Below are 16,882 nucleotides of genomic sequence, written 5' to 3'. Positions count from 1 at the left end.
GTCACACAGCAGCTCACGGCACCCCCCTGACTCCCTGGCTGGATGATTGGTGTGAGCTCGCGAGGGACAATGTTGGCTCAAGACTCTGTTGGGTTTTAGCAACAGAAGACATGTCCATGCAGCCTCCTCGGTCTCCGTTGTGCGGGAAGGGTCTGGTCAAGAAGACCCGAGACGTCGTTGCCCTGTCAAGAACGTGTCATGACGGGGTTGTTCGGGTAGCCAATCCGTAGGGGATAGATAGCTAGTCAACTCATGGATATCCCTCTTTTCTCTCCAGAGAGAACGGGCTTCTTGAACTTGAGCTTTCCATCCGTATGTACCCCAGGGAAAAAGCCATCGCTGGGTGGGATGAGTATGATGACTCGGCCAACAGTGTAAAGTGGCAGTTTGTGAGGACGGTATGGCAAGCACGACACCCGGGGGCGCCATCCACGGGTACCTTGGGGCGCAATCTGTTGAACCCGGTGTGGCAGAGGAGGACAGTGTGTCGACTCGGCTCCCTGGCTTCTTGGCCCAACTGCTTGTAGTGTAATGGCAAGGAGGTGGAATGGGTGTGCCCATGATGTGGGGGAGGCAAGCGCTTGCGCCTGTTTTTCTGGACAGGGAAGCCGTCTGAGTGGTCGAGCGGCCGACAACAGACGCGGCATTACGAATAGGCGATGGGCACCTTTCTCTGGGATGAAGGGGACTCGGGCTGATGATGGGCGTGAGATGATGCTCTTCTCAGCAACGGAATCAATGGAACCTCGTCAATGCTGGAATACATTCCGAGTGGTTGGAGTGGTCGAACGGGCTTCCGAAAGACGACGGAAAAGAGTGTTGTAGTAATAATGGCCCCCATTTTGCCCGTGTGTGATGCAAAAGGTGCGACCAGAGAAGGGAGACCCGACATGTTGGGTTTGAGGCCATCGACAGGTTGGTTGAGGTTCCCCTTTCGGCCCCCAAGTATGTGTCCGATTGCAGGCAGAGGTCGTTGAGACGTGAGAGGAGTGATTAGTGAATGTCCGCGTTGAGTCGGACGGGAAAAAGGAAAACGAAGTGGTGTGATGTGATGGCCTAGTGGTAGGAATAATGTCAACACGGCAGAGAGACAGTGAAAGTGAATTCAGTGAGTTGGAAATTCTAGTCATGATTTGAACGGTGCGGGGAAGTGGACAAGGCGCAGAGGCAGATCTGGAGCCCTGGAAGTTAGTGCCCTGGAGATGGACCCCACTCTTTAGCGGGATCCCACAAGGCTACATCCGCTGTACTCAGCCCAGTCACCACGGCTACGGGGGGCTATCCACACTGTTCACAGGGCATCCCGGCGTGCAGTTGGCCCCACGAACTCTCACCATTCCACTTTCATCCCTTCATCTTTGCTTCCCGCCCTCATTTCATCCAAACAACAACAATTCATCTCCACGATTACACATCAACATGCGATCAAACCATGTCAAGTCATGCAAAGCACATCGGCCTCAACAGCCGCAGACTCCACGTGTACCCACCTAAGCACCGAGTATGTACATACTGCACTTGTACGACGACTCTTCAGGGGCATCATCCCGCTCCCTTTGGTGGGCCACAACCGGGGCAATTCTGGCCCGTTCCCGGCCACTCTCGGAGTCTGGCGCAACAAAGGTCCCTCCTTCTTCCGCGCCTTCTCGAAGCTTTTCGGCCAAACTACTACCAGATGTACCTTGTTTTGGCTCGCTTGCTCTGTCACCAGGCAGCCAGATAATCATGGACAATCGGTGGAGGCTCATCCTCGATGCCGGCCGTGCAAAAGGCCCTCTGGTGCGACATGCTGTGGGACATTGTAACGAGGCTTCAGATGGGCTGGCCTGCAGCTCAGTGACAGCCACACAAGGGGTATTGTTCGGATTCCATGCCCTAAAGTGGTGCCTAATTCTACCCATGTCCTAGTGGTTTGCCAGCCAAGGGATGCGACTGGGTTGGTCACTGGACAGGGCATGACTAGACGAGCGACAGCATATCCGTCATGCCCTCGGACTTGGCCCATGAAAGTCCTGATAAATATGTCATGGACATTGGCATGCTCGACTTTCGTGCGGATACCAGGGTCCAAGACAGGCTTCATCCTCACGGGTACGCCATCACAAAAACCTCCGTTCAACATCGATCAAGGTCCCCGCGGCGTGTTTATTAAGCCAGCTTACTCGCTAGCCACTGATCATGGTGCAGTGACTAACTCAACGTTGACGGCGGCTTCACCATTCGTATGCTAGCCACTATGAGATCATTGGTCACGTTTGTCGTACAAGGCCTTCTCACCGAACAGCACCGACATGAGGTATACGCAAGGTGAACCATGGACTTTGTGCCATGATCAGCCTTAACCGAAAACCGTTGTCCCTCCACAGTTCGATATTCCTCCCAGTTGTGGTAGGGACTGTTAACGAGCCCCCACATCTTGAGGGTGTTGAGTCCCGTCCTACTTGGTTTCTGACGTCTCGTTCGGAAACAACCTCGCTAAACTCCATCTTTCGGCGCATGAAGCTCAAGTTTCAAGAGACAGAGCGGCATAACTTGGCACGAATGGCGTTTTGCGACCTTGCGGAAGCCGATCGTCAACGGGCTATGACACCATTCGGCTGTGCCTCTTCCTCTCTTGCGCCTCAGCACTTTAAATCCTAGTGCAAGAGACGAGCCGATAAACCGATATAAATGCGATTAGAGAAAACCACAAGCAACATCATCTTACTTTGCCCAGTCTTGAAGGCCTTTCATTTCGATCATTATTCAAGCCAACCGAACCGTTCCAAACGCTGAACCCGAATCATCTGTAATTCGACGGCAGACGAAATCAAGGGGTTGAGTCGTATCCAAGTGAGCCAAGCTTTCCGACTGCTCGGAGGCCCCGCGGCTGTATCTCGAACCCCGAACTAATTAACGCTTATACTCCGTACGGAACTGGTAGCTGACTGCCGTAGGTGACATCACATTCTCTTTCGTCTTTGGCCATTCACCTTGCTTATCGCTCGCTCTTCAGAGTGGGCAAGGAACCCGGGACGGTTAGAGGTCTCTGTAATGGCAGCCGACTGGCACCTGACTTCCATGGCATACGACTCTGTGTTTATTGCCCGCGTAAGAATCGTACACATGCCCTGTCGTGACTGTCTCCTGGAAGGTACTCACCGAGAAGATACGAACTCGATTCGCGTCAGACCGAGACGAATCATACCAAATATCTGGCTGTTCCCCAAAAGCCGAACGACAGGCACTCAAGACAGAGTCCTTCATCATTCGGTTACCTGACGTTAGCAGGAACCGAGTTGGAAAAGGGCTTGGTACGTCTTCGGGGCTTGTCAACGGGGGAGTGCCCTGGCTCTGTGAATGGATGGTTGCATATTAGCGGATCATATCCCCAGAATAACATCACCCAACAACACGCGTTGGCAGCATGGGAGCACTGCATACAATGGAACACTACAGCACCTATTTCTGTTAGGCTGCTGCTGAAACATTCAGCAACATGTTTCCTATACAGGCTGGTGCAATATACCTCAGTCGTCTCGTTGGCTGTATGGAAGCATGGACAAGGACAAAACAGTAGGGAAGTGTCCATCTCGTCTAGTCTTTCGTGAACAGTCAAGAATCTTTGTACGGATAGGCCGTGTTCTGAATTCGTTGTTTACATAACATTGGTACTGGCAGCGTCTGGCCAAAGGCCAGCCATTCAAACCACCTTGTGCTATAGCGGGCAAAGAGGTTACACTGGCCGAATACTACGCTAACACTACCTGGTCTTAATTCTATAATCTCGAAAATCTATAGCGTACCGGCGGTTCTCTATCTACTAATGATTGCACCATGCCTCTTCTCTTTTTTCATCAACTTCATTCTTTCCCTTCCAAACGGGTTTAATAACGATGCCAAAAAAAAAAAACATTGGAGACCGGGCAGACATTGAATTCTCAAACCAACTGACACTTTTCACACATACAGCCACGCACTCCTGTCCCTTCAGCCCCCATCGTCAGGCAGGCACTTGGTCGTTAGTATCCTCCTTCCACAGTGTCCTGCAAATGCAACTTCAACTTCAACTTCATCACAGCAGTGTCCCAATTAACTCTGTGCTCTACATCGCATCATAATCCGAAACGAAGGACACTGCGACTTTTTCCAGCACAGCGTTATGATTACTGATGATGAAACTACTTAGCCCCCATATGTATATGCAAGGAATCCGGTCGGATTCTCAAGTGGTACAGTACACTGCCCTTCGACTCGGAACCTCGCGACAGAAGGCGGGCAGGCGGGTACCTTGCAGCTGAATGGGCTGAGGCGATGGGAGTTTTGCTTACCTATTCAGCTCTGGGAGCTCAGCCTCATCCATCCTCTTCATCATCTTTTCTCATCCTACCTACACAATGCAATGCCTTCTCCTTCACACAATCTCTTTTGTTTCGTCTCCTAGCAATTTGCAACATGAACTCCACACTTTGACCCCAGCATTCCACCCTCCACATAGAGGTGCTTATGCAATGTTATCCTCAAACATGAAACATGACCTGAAGATATCAGATCCAACTCGGCACTACGTACCTAGTATCGAGTGATGCCAACGAACCCAAGATGCTTTCGGCCAAACGCAGGTGATGACCGGCGTCTTATGTTTATATTTTTCTGTTGCTATTTTTCCTCCCTCTTTCTCGGTCTTTTGCTCAGTCTGATAACCTGGTACGTAAGCTGCTTTCTATGCGTATATCAACGACAGCCACTGTTTCACTCGTGAATTCCTACTGCTGCTCGGTGTTTGTGACCAGCTTGATAGTAACCAACCGACGTTTTTACCCCCTCCCCCTATCTTTTTGGCAAGGCGAGCACCGGATTGTTTGAGCCGAGCATGAGATTGATACATCTAAGTGACCACAGCAAAGCCTTTGCTGAGTTGAGCTGTTAGATTAGGAACCAGGGAAGTCACGCCAGGTAGACTCGGAGGGTTTCCGAAGCAAGCCACAAGTGACTGTGTGTTCATCCACGTGTGATCCGATCCGATCCGATCCGCCTTCTCCATCTCTTAACAAGGGGAAAAGAGAGAGAGAGAAAAATACCAAGAAGTAGGAAAGTCCCGCCCACCTGTTTGGTGACTGGCCGGTGTAAGAGGCGCAAAATATGTCTGTATATGGTATTCCATTTACTGTACATGACATGTAGTTAGAGGTAGGCAACTACAGGTAAGTAAGGTTCTTTTGTCATTTTCCATGTCGATGTGTTATGTGATGTGATATCAATACAAAGCACCCAGGTAAGGTAGGATCAGGTTGTTCGTGCCTTGCAGGAAACAAAAAGTCCATGGCAGACTAAACTTCCCACTTGCATGTAGCCGGAGAGATGCACAAGGTCCTGACTGTAGCTAGCTAGCTCGCTTAGGTGGCCAAGGAGAATCCGAGGAAAGGGGATGGGAAGTATTGGATCTTTTGCTTTGTATTTCCTTGCGAGATGATGATGCTTTTGCGTTCTTTTCAGCTGAAACCGCACTACCAAGTGTGGTATTCTGGATATGTTAGGTAGGTAGCCTTTGTTTACCTTGAGGGTGGTTTTCCAAACACTCTACTCTAGTCTATCATCCTCATGATGCATTATGTGTGAATGACCTCGATCTCTTTTTCTTTTTCTTTTCCCCTTTTGATTCGGTTCTTGGCCGGAAACCGAAGCTCTAAACATGAGGAAAAAATGAACCTCTCTGCGGGAATTTGGGGGCCAGATGTTGCGTACCTCTGGCTTCCGTGCCGTATTCTAGGGGCTCATAGGCAGACACTGACAGCCGAAGCCTTGATGGCCCGTTCGTCGTTCATCGTAAAGAAATAAGCGTGAGGCTTGTAGCCAGCCGGTGGTGCGCTGTGTCGTGTATCGAAATTGCATTACTTAGCCGCGCTCCTGCTTGCCAGAAGTCTCAAGTAAGTTATCCACCATGGACACTTATCTTAGGCACTGCCAACTTAACCTCCAACACGTTCTATCTCTGTCTTGCTGGTTAGTTTCAAGTGAGGCGAGCTGTGCTACACCTCTTACGATATGAAACCCCTCCGTGATCTCTCCGGTTGGTTGTCGGACATCCCGTACACCCCACTTGGGATCTTGCCTTTTGGTCGTTGCTGAGATAAAAGGATGAAACGAACCAGTGGGACGTTGGAGGTCCCCAACAGTCGAGAGACAGAATGGACTAAATCGGGGAGTTGAACCCTTCCGGCCCCCACTGTATCGTTGGTTCCGGTCGTGTGAGGTAAGCGAAGTGCCCAACCCTTCTTGTGTCTTTCTTGCGAAAAGACGGGGGGCGACTTTATTGAACCATTCGTTGTCATCGCCGTGAGACGACAGAGGCTCCCATCTGCTCTTCCCTCGAGATATCTCGTCGGTCTCTGTGCTCGCCAGTTGCCAACTGCCCATACCATCAGTCCATGAAATTTCATCCCATCTGCTCCCCTCGGTCCAACCAAATCCCGGCCTCTCGCTCCGGCTTCAGCGGTGTCTGGTGCCTCATCTCCTCGTCGGTCGCTCTTCTCTCTTCGACTGTTTCTTCCCATCGAATGAGTCCCATGCATGGACAGACACTCGTCAAGATCACGATTTTGGGTACTGGAAATGGAAATACCGATGCCAAACGCTTTTCTGAATCCGACTTTGAGAAGGTTCGAAGTCCGCCGGTTGCTATAGATTTGAACTATCGCGGTCATGAAGGAGAACGAGCATGTCCAATCGGCGTCGACGAGTGCAGGATGGATTGAACGAGGAAGGTAAGTGCCCGTCAGAAGCATGAATTAAAAACTCAAAGACAAGAAATCAACCTAGCATGCTACAATATTCGTGACTTTCGGACGTCTTTACATAGCGAAGCAGTGGCTACTTAGCAGGTGAAAGTGATGAGACGCTGCGAAGTGGTAATACAGTGTTGAAGGGAAGGCACAGTGCCAGTGGGCTCCACAATTGACTGTTTGCTGGACTCAGCCGCTTCGGCAGGCAAAGTCTTACAGACCGGCAATAAGCGTGCCGGGCCGGCAAATTCTCACCTTAAAGTGTCACCGTGCCTGACCTTGTGCCAGATCCGGATTCCGCCCAGAAACAGCACATCACCATCCACTGACATTCAGAAGCTTGATCGCCACAGGCCACCGCCAGGCAACCTTGGCACGTGCTTTCGCGATTTCGCAGATTTATAATAGGACGACAATCGCAAAACAGACGGCGATAATAATAGAGAAACGCGGTCTACCTGGGGAACACTGCATAGACAAGGGAGGGACATTTGGAAGATCGAAGAACAGACGAACGACTGCCCCCGCCAAGACCCAAGATAGAAGCTCCAGCGTGCAGACGACAAGCAGTGCATCAACTTCATGGTTGACCTCGATTTCACGACTTTCTTCATTCATCACCCAACAAACGGAATAGAACATCAAACGAATACATATAACATCAACCCCATCGCTTTTCTCACTCCGGACATCCGCGTCAGTTAGACATCCTGCGACATAAGTAGACACAGCAGTCTTTCATCAACGTGCTGCCGCGCAGCCATTCCTAATCCCTTCACTTTGTCCCGGATCCAAGGCCGTGATACTCGACCGCCACCATGGAGTTCAACATCGAGTAGGATTCACTCTCAACATGATAGGTTCTTAGTGTGTAAAAACTCATATAACTGACATGAGGGTAATACAGCGACCTGCCAGTTCTGTTTCCTTACCCAAGGATATATCCAGGTATGTGAACCTACATACATGAGATACCATCACAAGTGCTGACAAACTGGCCATCATAGAACAATATGCGTACATGGTGGATCTGAAAAGTGAGCATTCAACAAATACTTCACACTCATCATCACAGGCTCACTAACCACACCCTCAGAGACCCTCGATGCAGGCGGGAACTGCGTCCTGGAAATGCCTTCGGGCACAGGCAAGACCGTCACCCTCTTATCACTCATCGTCGCCTACCAGCAATACTACCCAGAGCACCGGAAACTGATATACTGTTCACGAACAATGTCCGAAATCGAAAAGGCCCTGGTCGAGCTGAGAGCCCTCATGAAGTTCCGAGCCGAGCGGTTGGGGCGCGAAGAAGAGTTCCGGGGTCTCGGGTTGACAAGTCGAAAGAACCTGTGCCTGCACCCCTCAGTCAAGCGAGAGAAGAGTGGCACCATTGTCGACGCGAGGTGTCGTAGCTTGACGGCCGGCTTCGTCAAGGAGAAGAGGGAAAAGGGCGAGAATGTGGAGACGTGCATCTACCATGACAACCTCGATCTTCTTGAACAAGGTAACCTGATCCCGAACGGTATTTGGACACTGGATGGTCTCTTGAGGTACGGTGAGGAGAAGAAGCAGTGTCCTTATTTCACTGCCAGGAGGATGGTAGGTCATAAACAGCCCCATGATGGATTGTCACTTTACTAACAGCTTGTGTAGATGCAATACTGCAACGTCATCATCTACTCCTACCACTACCTCCTAGATCCCAAGATCGCCGAGCGCGTATCCAAGGATCTCTCCAAGGACTGCATCGTCGTCTTTGACGAGGCTCACAACATCGACAACGTCTGTATCGAGTCTCTAAGTACCGACATCACCCAAGATTCACTTATGAGGGCAACCAGGGGTGCTCAGAACTTGGAGGCCAAGATCGCCGAGATGAAGGATTCCGATCAAGAGAAACTCCAGTCCGAGTACGAAAAGCTAGTCGAAGGACTCAAAGGTCTCGATGAAGGACGACAGGAGGATGCGTTCATGGCCAATCCAACACTGCCCGATGATCTGCTCAAGGAGGCCGTCCCCGGTAATATCAGGCGAGCCGAGCACTTCGTTGCCTTCCTCAGGAGATTCATCGAGTACCTCAAGACTCGCATGAAGGTCCGCCAGGTCATCTCGGAAACGCCGCCATCCTTTCTTGCCCATCTGAAAGAATACACCTTCATCGAGAAGAAACCGCTCCGGTTCTGCGCCGAGCGTCTAACCTCGCTAGTCCGGACGCTCGAACTCACCAACATCGAAGACTACCGCCCCTTACAAGAAGTAGCCACCTTCGCAACCCTCGTCGCCACCTACGAAAAGGGCTTCCTGCTGATCCTCGAGCCTTACGAGTCTGACACGGCCAAGACGCCCAACCCAGTCCTGCACTTCACCTGCCTCGACGCCGCCATCGCCATCAAGCCCGTCTTCGACCGCTTCTCCTCCGTCATCATCACATCGGGAACCATCTCCCCGCTTGAAATGTACCCGAAAATGCTCAACTTTGAAACCGTCGTGCAAGAATCCTACGCGATGACGCTCGCCCGCCGCTCCTTCTTACCCATGATCGTCACCCGCGGCTCGGACCAGGCCTCTATCTCGACCTCCTTCCAAGTCCGCAACGAGCCCTCGGTGGTGCGCAACTACGGCAACCTGCTGACCGAATTCGCCCGCATGACCCCCGACGGCATGGTCGTCTTCTTCCCTTCCTACTTGTACATGGAATCCATCATCTCCATGTGGCAAGGCATGGGCATCCTCGACGAAGTGTGGAAGCACAAGCTCATCCTGGTCGAAACGCCCGACGCACAAGAGACCTCCCTGGCGCTTGAAACCTACCGCACAGCCTGCTGCAATGGGCGTGGCGCCGTTTTATTGTGTGTCGCGCGCGGTAAGGTGTCTGAGGGCATCGACTTCGACCACCAGTACGGCCGTACGGTGCTGTGCATCGGCGTGCCGTTCCAGTACACCGAGTCGCGCATCCTGAAAGCCCGGTTGGAGTTTCTGCGCGAGACATACCGCATCCGCGAAAACGACTTCTTGTCGTTCGACGCCATGCGCCACGCTGCGCAGTGTCTGGGCCGCGTTCTGCGCGGTAAAGACGACTACGGCGTGATGGTGTTGGCGGACAGACGGTTCATGAAAAAGCGCGCGCAGCTGCCCAAGTGGATCAACCAGGCTTTGTTGGACGCCAACACGAACCTGAGCACGGATATGGCGGTGGGTAATGCCAGGGCTTTCTTGAAGCAGATGGCGCAGCCGTTTAGTAGTAAGGATCAGGAGGGCGTGAGTATTTGGGGCATGAAGGACCTCAGGAGACATCAGGAGAAGATGGCGGAGGATCTGATTGTTGAGCTGAAGACGGCGAGGGAGGAGGAGGAGCGCGAGAGGAAGAGGAGGGAGGAGGAGGAAAGGAGACGGTTAGAGGAGGAGAGGGATCGGGTTAGTGATTATGAGATGGATGAGGATGATGAGGCGGAGATGATGGCCCTTGATGCGAGGATTGGTTAGATTTAGGGATTGGAGGTGGAGGTGGTTTTTGAGTCGGATGGACTATAGGTATGTAGATGAACTGAATGAGATTGTTATTTGTGGAATTATATGCTCGGATTGGTTGCATTATATCGGCCAGGGGCGTGTTCCAGTTGGCACATGCGTAAAATATATCGGAAACTTGTCACAGTCTCACAACCTTGATCATCAATCATTGATACCCATATACTCTCCTAAGTTAGAGGTCCAATTACAAGATATGCTAGGTAGGTATCTAACCAACACTCCACCTCTAAACCACCTATCTATCCTACTTCATCAATCCCTCACCCACTCCCTAACCCCCAAGTACTTTGGTGCCTTCCTCTTCCCCTTCCCCTTCCCCTTCCAATCATTCGGCATCCCCTCCAAGATTTCCACCTCCGGATCACCCTCTTCTTCTTCCTCTTCACCTTCCTCTTCCTCTTCCTCTGGGTCATCACTATCCTTCCTTTTCCTTTTCTCTTTCTCTTTAAACCTGCCTTCCCTTCCTCTACCTCCCGTCGTTTGAGCCATATAAGCCGCCGTATTCCCAACCGGCCTACCCCACGCATGTACCTTCATCCCCGGCCCCAACCCTTCCTCCAAGAACCTCCTCGCCGGCATAATCTTTGTCGTCCTCTCCGTCCTCTCCACAAGTAGAGTCTCCCGATACTCCTCCTTTTTTTCTGTTCTCTTTCCGTATAGGTACTTTATGTGCAAGGGGGCTCAAGTCATTGGCGGCACTAGGCCTAATACCTCTACTCTGTTGGCTACCTATAATCTTATAGTTGTTGGCGATGTCAAGATATTCTTGTCGCCTTTTGTCTGCTTGCTCTTGCGCTTTCTGTTGCATTTTTTGTTTCTCCCTCTCGATTTCCATCATTATCCTGTTATTCTTGTCGGTTAACTTGTTGTTCTCTTTCTCTATTTCCGTCATCATCGTCGTCATGTTCCTGCTGCTGTGGATGAAAGCTGGAGGCAGCAGCTTTTTCCCTCCATCATCCTCTTGTCCTCGTCCTCCTCCACCACTTGTCTCTGCATCTTCTCCTCCAGCACCCCCTACTCCTTCTGTTGTTCCTCCTTCATTTCCACCACCCGCTCCAGCCTCCCACCTCCTCTCTTTCCTCTCTTTCCTCTTCTCCTCACCCTCTTTTTCCTTTGCGCTTCTTGTCGTCTGTAGATTGCCATCACATTTCCGACATAGGTCTATGCCAACTGTCCTGGTTTCTTTGTTTGTCCACCCTTCGGGACTGGGACAAGATGGGTTGGGGGCGGAGGTGGAGTTGGGGTTGTATGACCGAAAGGCGACGTTGGCGAGGAAACATTTTGTTTCGGAGGTGCGGGTTTGGGTGATAGTTAGGCATAAAGGGCAGAGGGTGCGGGTTATGTTGTTGGTGCACATTTTTTATTGGCCTGTCTGTGAAGAAGGGCAGTTAGTAAGTTAGGTAAGGTAGTGAAATGTGATGTGTCGCTGGGGGTTTGGGTGTTAGGGTTGCGATCCGTCAAGGGTGGTGGTTATATAAGTATAGTTGGAAGGATGACTGTGATTGAGTTATTATCATCTTCTGCTACAGCTATGGAAGTTTGTTAGAAGTAGGTATGAATGACAGCGTGGTATATACAAACTACTATCGCCAAACAATTAGGTATATGACTGGTAGAGGACGGCTCCTCTCACAGTCATCATTGCTTCCTCGGAACCACCTTCAACAGCGACGCCACCCTCGACCTCTTGCTCAATCCCACTCTGTACTTGACTTTGCCTTGCGTAGACAAAAAGCTGGTTGGCTTGATGATCTCTTTCTCCTTTTTTGTGTCCTTGTCCTTGTCATTATCCTCATCTTTTTCTTTCGTAGTAGGAGGTTCAGGAGATGGAGCAGGCTTTGCACCAGGGACAGGAGTAGTTTCCTCCTCCCGGGTATCCTTGTTACTCTTTACGTTTCCGTCGTCTTCTTCTAGTTCCTTTTTCAGGTCATGATCTTGATCATCGTCTTCAGAATCTTCTACCTGAACCTTTGACTTTGAACGGCCATTCTTCTTTGCTGTAGACGCCGAAACCTCCTGCACGACCTTGTTTTTAGGTGGCCTGCCTCTTTTTCCTTTTGTTGGTGGCAGTGGTGGTGGCGGTGCCGCTGTCGCCGCTGGTCGCCCACGTTTACGTGGAGGTTCTTCCTCTTCCTCCTCCTCGTCGTCCTGGTCACTTGGTGGTATTTCTGGCTCCCCCTCTTCGACTTCCTTTTCAGGTTCTGATATCTCTTCTGGTGGATCCGAGAGGTTTCCATCACTTTCGCTGTCGTCTATGACTATGGGCGCAGACGCCTTCCGTGTTCTTGTGTTGGTGTTGTCGGTGCCACGCCTTCTCCTGCCTGTGGTTGGTGCAGGTGAGGTTAGCTCATCTCCCTCATCAGGTTCGGGTGCTGGAGTCGGTTGTTTGGGTGCTTTTTGGGTGGCGGCAACATCGGACTTTCGTGAACGGCCACGCCTTCTTTTTGGTGGTGGCTGTTCAGGCTCCGTGGGCTCTAGAACCTCTTCTGGTTGTTGATACTCGGTAGCTTCAAAGCTATTGTCCAGAATAGTATCTTCTTCGGTAACCGTCTGGACACGTTCTTTCTTCTTTCGCCCTCTCTTCTTCGGAACGGTATTGCTGAGCGTAGCAGGCTCAACAGGTTTCTCGGCAGTTTGTTCATTCAGCGATTTATCATTGCCTAGAATTGTCGACGGATGATTGTCCGTTGCATCAGGGACGTGATCAGCATTATCCTCCGCACTCATCTCCCGAATTTCTGCCAGCCGACTACTCCCTAACGACTCAGTCACATCTTCTCCAAGGACCTGAGTAGCCTTCCTCTTTTCCCCACTTGTGCGAATCCCAGGCGACCCTCCACCAATAATATCTGGGGAAGATGCCGGAAAAGCTGTTCTAACTCTCGCCGGAGTCCCCATCTCTAGGCTGCCCAATCCCAAACCCGACGTCAGAGTCATCACAGCTGCCGCTGCAGCGTCCAGCGGATTCCCAGCACGATCGCGTAGCATCTCACTCAAGTTAGAGGGCACAATAGTAGTCATGCCACTCGACTTGTACACGGTTCCGGCCCCGGCATATAACAGTCCGTCTCCAAGCATTTGTGGTGGATACGGATCTGATGGCGGTACAGCAGGTAACGAAGACCTTGGAGAGATGTTTTCTTGTGTAGCCAGATTGTCCTGTGTAGCCAGGATTTCTTGTGTTCCCTGAGTGGACAAGCTGACTATCCTGTATTCCTCTTTCTGGCTAGCCGTAAGGGTACTCGGAGCAATGTATAAGCGCTGGGTCGCGGTGGCATTGGTAGACAAGCTGCTTGTCGAGGCATTCTCTTCGCTTGATATTGGTTTTTGGTAGCTACGGAGCTGGACGACGGAAGAAGGCGCATGTTCGGACGGGGGTAGTGGGATGAAGCTGATGTCATCGTGATCGGGTGTCGCATCGGGTTGCGCCACGGGGAGACTGTTGGTCGAGGCTTGCGGCGCGCGTTTCGTCGTCTTTGTCTTCTTCTTGGGTATTGAAGGGACTGTATAGTCATCGTCTTCATCGTCGGGGAAGTCGTAGGGGTCTATTCGGACGATCGATGGTTGTGATATCTCTTCCTTCTCTTCAGGACTCGTTTTGGTATTGGCTTGTGTTCGCTTGCCGATTTGTAATGCGCCGCTTTCGCCTTCACCAGTCTTCCCTTTCCCGTCGCCACTTTTCCTAGGAGTAGTGACCTGGGTAAGCTCGGTCAGATCGATGACGTTCTCGCCAATCTTTCGCTTCAGCGGTCGACGGCTGGCGGGTACTGGGTCGGTAATCGAGGAGGATTGGTCGCTCTTATGCGTTGGTGGCTGGAGCCCTTGTGTTGTGATGTTGGTGCCTATGTAGGTTCCTGCGATTATGACCGCTCTTTGTTCGTCATAGACGCGCTGGAAGAAGGATAGGTCCGTCGAGACGTTGCTACCATCATGGTGACTGTGATTCCCTTCCTGAGCTTCGTTGTCTTGCACGGGCGCGGGTGCGGGCGCGTCTTGGATATCGTCAATGGCGTCGTCGATGGGGTCGTCGATGTGGTCGAAGTCGCTTTCCTCGTCATCCGAAGCGGCAATCTCCCTCAGCGAAGCCATTTCAGGTCGGTAGTCTATTGGAGATATGATAAAGCAAATGGATAATGTAGCTGTCGATGTTGTTCCAGAGCGGGGCGGCGACTTCGTGGTTGCCAGGCGAGACGCGTCTTTGGGCCGAAGCAATTAAACATTGGAACGCGCGGTCACGATGCCAAGACCGGGAGACCTCCCACCTAAGTGGCTTGAGCTCCTCAAACAACCCTAACCCGTATCCTAAAGCATACGGTGGACATAGTAAGCCCAGCAATACGATACAGGTCAAGGACCGGAGAGGTTGCTCCTATGTAGCACATTAGTCCATTTGGATAGGGTAGTCCGTAGACGTGCTGAATTCTTGCGGTTTGAACATCGTTGAAAAATATTGTTAATCGGGTGCTCGCATTTAATTCCCCATTCATTTTGCCTGACAGCTGCAGTGATGGCGTGCATGTTTAACATGTGCGTGTCCGCCATACTGTATGCGGCTTTGCCGAAGCGGTAGCAGAGCCTGATATATGGATGCCCAAAAGGTACTCGCATGCAGAAGTTGAAAACTTTCTGTTCCACATCAAGAAGTTGCCGGGAATGGCTCACGGAGGTTTCATGTATATGTAGAGGAGTTATCCGTGAAGTCTCAACTCAAACTAAATCGATGAGTGTGGAGTGATGTTCAGGTAGTACAATGTGAAGTTTACCAAGCAATGGGAGGGTATAACTTCGTTATATGGTGGCAACTGTCGGAACTGAGAGACTCTTGCCAGACAACGGAATGATAGTGTCGTCTGCCGACTTATAGTCTATTAGCCGTTGCCGTAGTGGAAAGAAGCTCCAGGTGAGGATATCAAGTCGTGAAAAGGCAAGCAACGTGGTCGGATTTGCCACGGTGAGCAGGTAGTCGTTCTATCCCAACGGCATGTGAGCTCTTGATATCATCGCATGCCTCCAACGGGAGAGTTGAAGACGCCATCATGATAAATTCAGGAACACCAATTTACTGCTCAGTCATGACCTGGATTTCTCTTTGCCGTGTGTTGAAAGATGAGTCGACCGCACGTGTAGAATGTGACCCGACGTGACCCGACGTGACCCGACGTGACCCGACCAGCACTTCAGGTCGTCTTCCCACCACGCGAATGTGGTGAAACCCATCGGTGAGCTTTAAGGTCGGCAGGGGAGGGGTGATGGGTATGATAGACACAAAGGAGGAGGAGGGGAAAGAGGGAGCCAAAGATTATGCTGTGTAACACATAGGCTTCTGGAAGGCAAGCATCAAGCCGCCATCACTTGTGTCGCTTGTATGCTGTGTAATGAAGGGATAGTGTGTCCGGAATAGTGCATATTGCTCGTCTATGATACGATTCCTTGACAACTGCAAGTCCATTGTACTGTGTGCATGCGAGCGGGAAATGAATGGTGTCTGTGGCAGGAAATGGCGACGGCTGATTCCAAGGTTTTGGTGGTGTTCTAGTGCATGATCGTTGGATGTGATGAGATCCAGCACATCATGTGTGAAAAGACGTTTGATGGGCTTCGATGGCGTCGTCATGCCATGATATCTTGCCGAGTGTGCCCAGGCCGGTCTCAGCCTGGTTCCTGGTTTCCGGGGGTAGTGATTCTGGTCCCGGCGATTGCGACGACAGCGAAGATGAATATGGAGATGGAGGAAGGAGAAGTTGCCAAATCGAGGTGATGAACTGGACAGTGGAAACAGAAAGGGGACTTAACAATTTACTCAAGTCGGCACCTGTGCCTGGCTTATCCCGATCTGGCTTAGAATGGAAGTAACGGTCTATCATGAACCAATGAGAATGGCATACATGAGCGGAGACCCGGAATGAGCCCCGCTAAACCTCGGCGGGGAAGGGCCACTCTTGTCACTATCAGTCACGGTGTCAATAGACTTCAGTTCCGTCTTCCACTTCAATCTTTCAACTTCTCTTCCTTGGATTGAAACATGAGCTTTCCTCCTTCTACAATCTCCATCTCCCACACATCCTGCCGCCGACCAACAACATGCGACTGACACATTCCAAATTCCCCCATTGGTCCCGACATTTCAGCCTCAAGACGAATGGGGTGTATGAGAAATCATTTCCATGGCCATCTCGTCCCGTTACGGCCCGCATGGACGCAGCATGTTGACAAGTCGTTGATATTTTTCTACTTGTTGTACAACATCGCGTACTGCGTGATTGTCTCCCGGCCCGTCTCACTCACATCCTCAATCACGTCCATCATGCGTCAGCACTACGTTCTTTCAACGTTGGGATGGTTGGCGAGGGGATGCTTGAGGACTGTGGTTGGTTTTCGGCCGCCACCATTCAGCATCGTCTATCGATGTATCGCGCCACGGATCACTTTGAAAAGCAGCCCATCAAGCTGCCACGGTGGGGGTTGCGATGTGACGCTTTCATGTCACTGTTTCATTGTTATATCCAAACACCTCAGTGGGTGATGATGATGCTCTCTACCTCTATCTTTCATGTCATGGCATCATCCTCGATTCATTCACCACCAACGAC

The 16,882-nt window shown here is 51.2% G+C and overlaps 2 protein-coding genes across 2 annotated transcripts; one reads left to right on the top strand and one right to left on the bottom strand.

The window, feature by feature from the left end:
* The first annotated feature begins 7,221 nt into the window (after positions 1–7,221).
* SMAC4_02358 (uncharacterized protein) lies at positions 7,222–10,721 on the top strand. The gene is made up of 5 exons (XM_024655192.2): positions 7,222–7,596; positions 7,669–7,709; positions 7,769–7,798; positions 7,858–8,360; positions 8,415–10,721. The coding sequence occupies exons 1-5, from the start codon at positions 7,580–7,582 to the stop codon at positions 10,242–10,244; spliced, it is 2,421 nt and encodes an 806-aa protein (XP_024511108.1). The 5' UTR covers positions 7,222–7,579; the 3' UTR covers positions 10,245–10,721.
* Positions 10,722–11,930: 1,209 nt separating this feature from the next.
* Positions 11,931–14,395, bottom strand: SMAC4_02357 (uncharacterized protein; the record flags this gene model as incomplete). The annotated part of the gene is made up of 1 exon (XM_003350638.2): positions 11,931–14,395. Exon 1 carries the CDS (start codon positions 14,379–14,381, stop codon positions 11,931–11,933), a length of 2,451 nt encoding a protein of 816 aa, XP_003350686.1. The 5' UTR covers positions 14,382–14,395.
* Positions 14,396–16,882: the final 2,487 nt, after the last annotated feature.

The sequence above is a fragment of the Sordaria macrospora genome, chromosome 5 (assembly GCF_033870435.1).
Source record: "Sordaria macrospora chromosome 5, complete sequence".
Lineage (NCBI taxonomy): Eukaryota > Fungi > Ascomycota > Sordariomycetes > Sordariales > Sordariaceae > Sordaria > Sordaria macrospora.
This window is presented reverse-complemented; position numbering and strand designations above follow the sequence as displayed.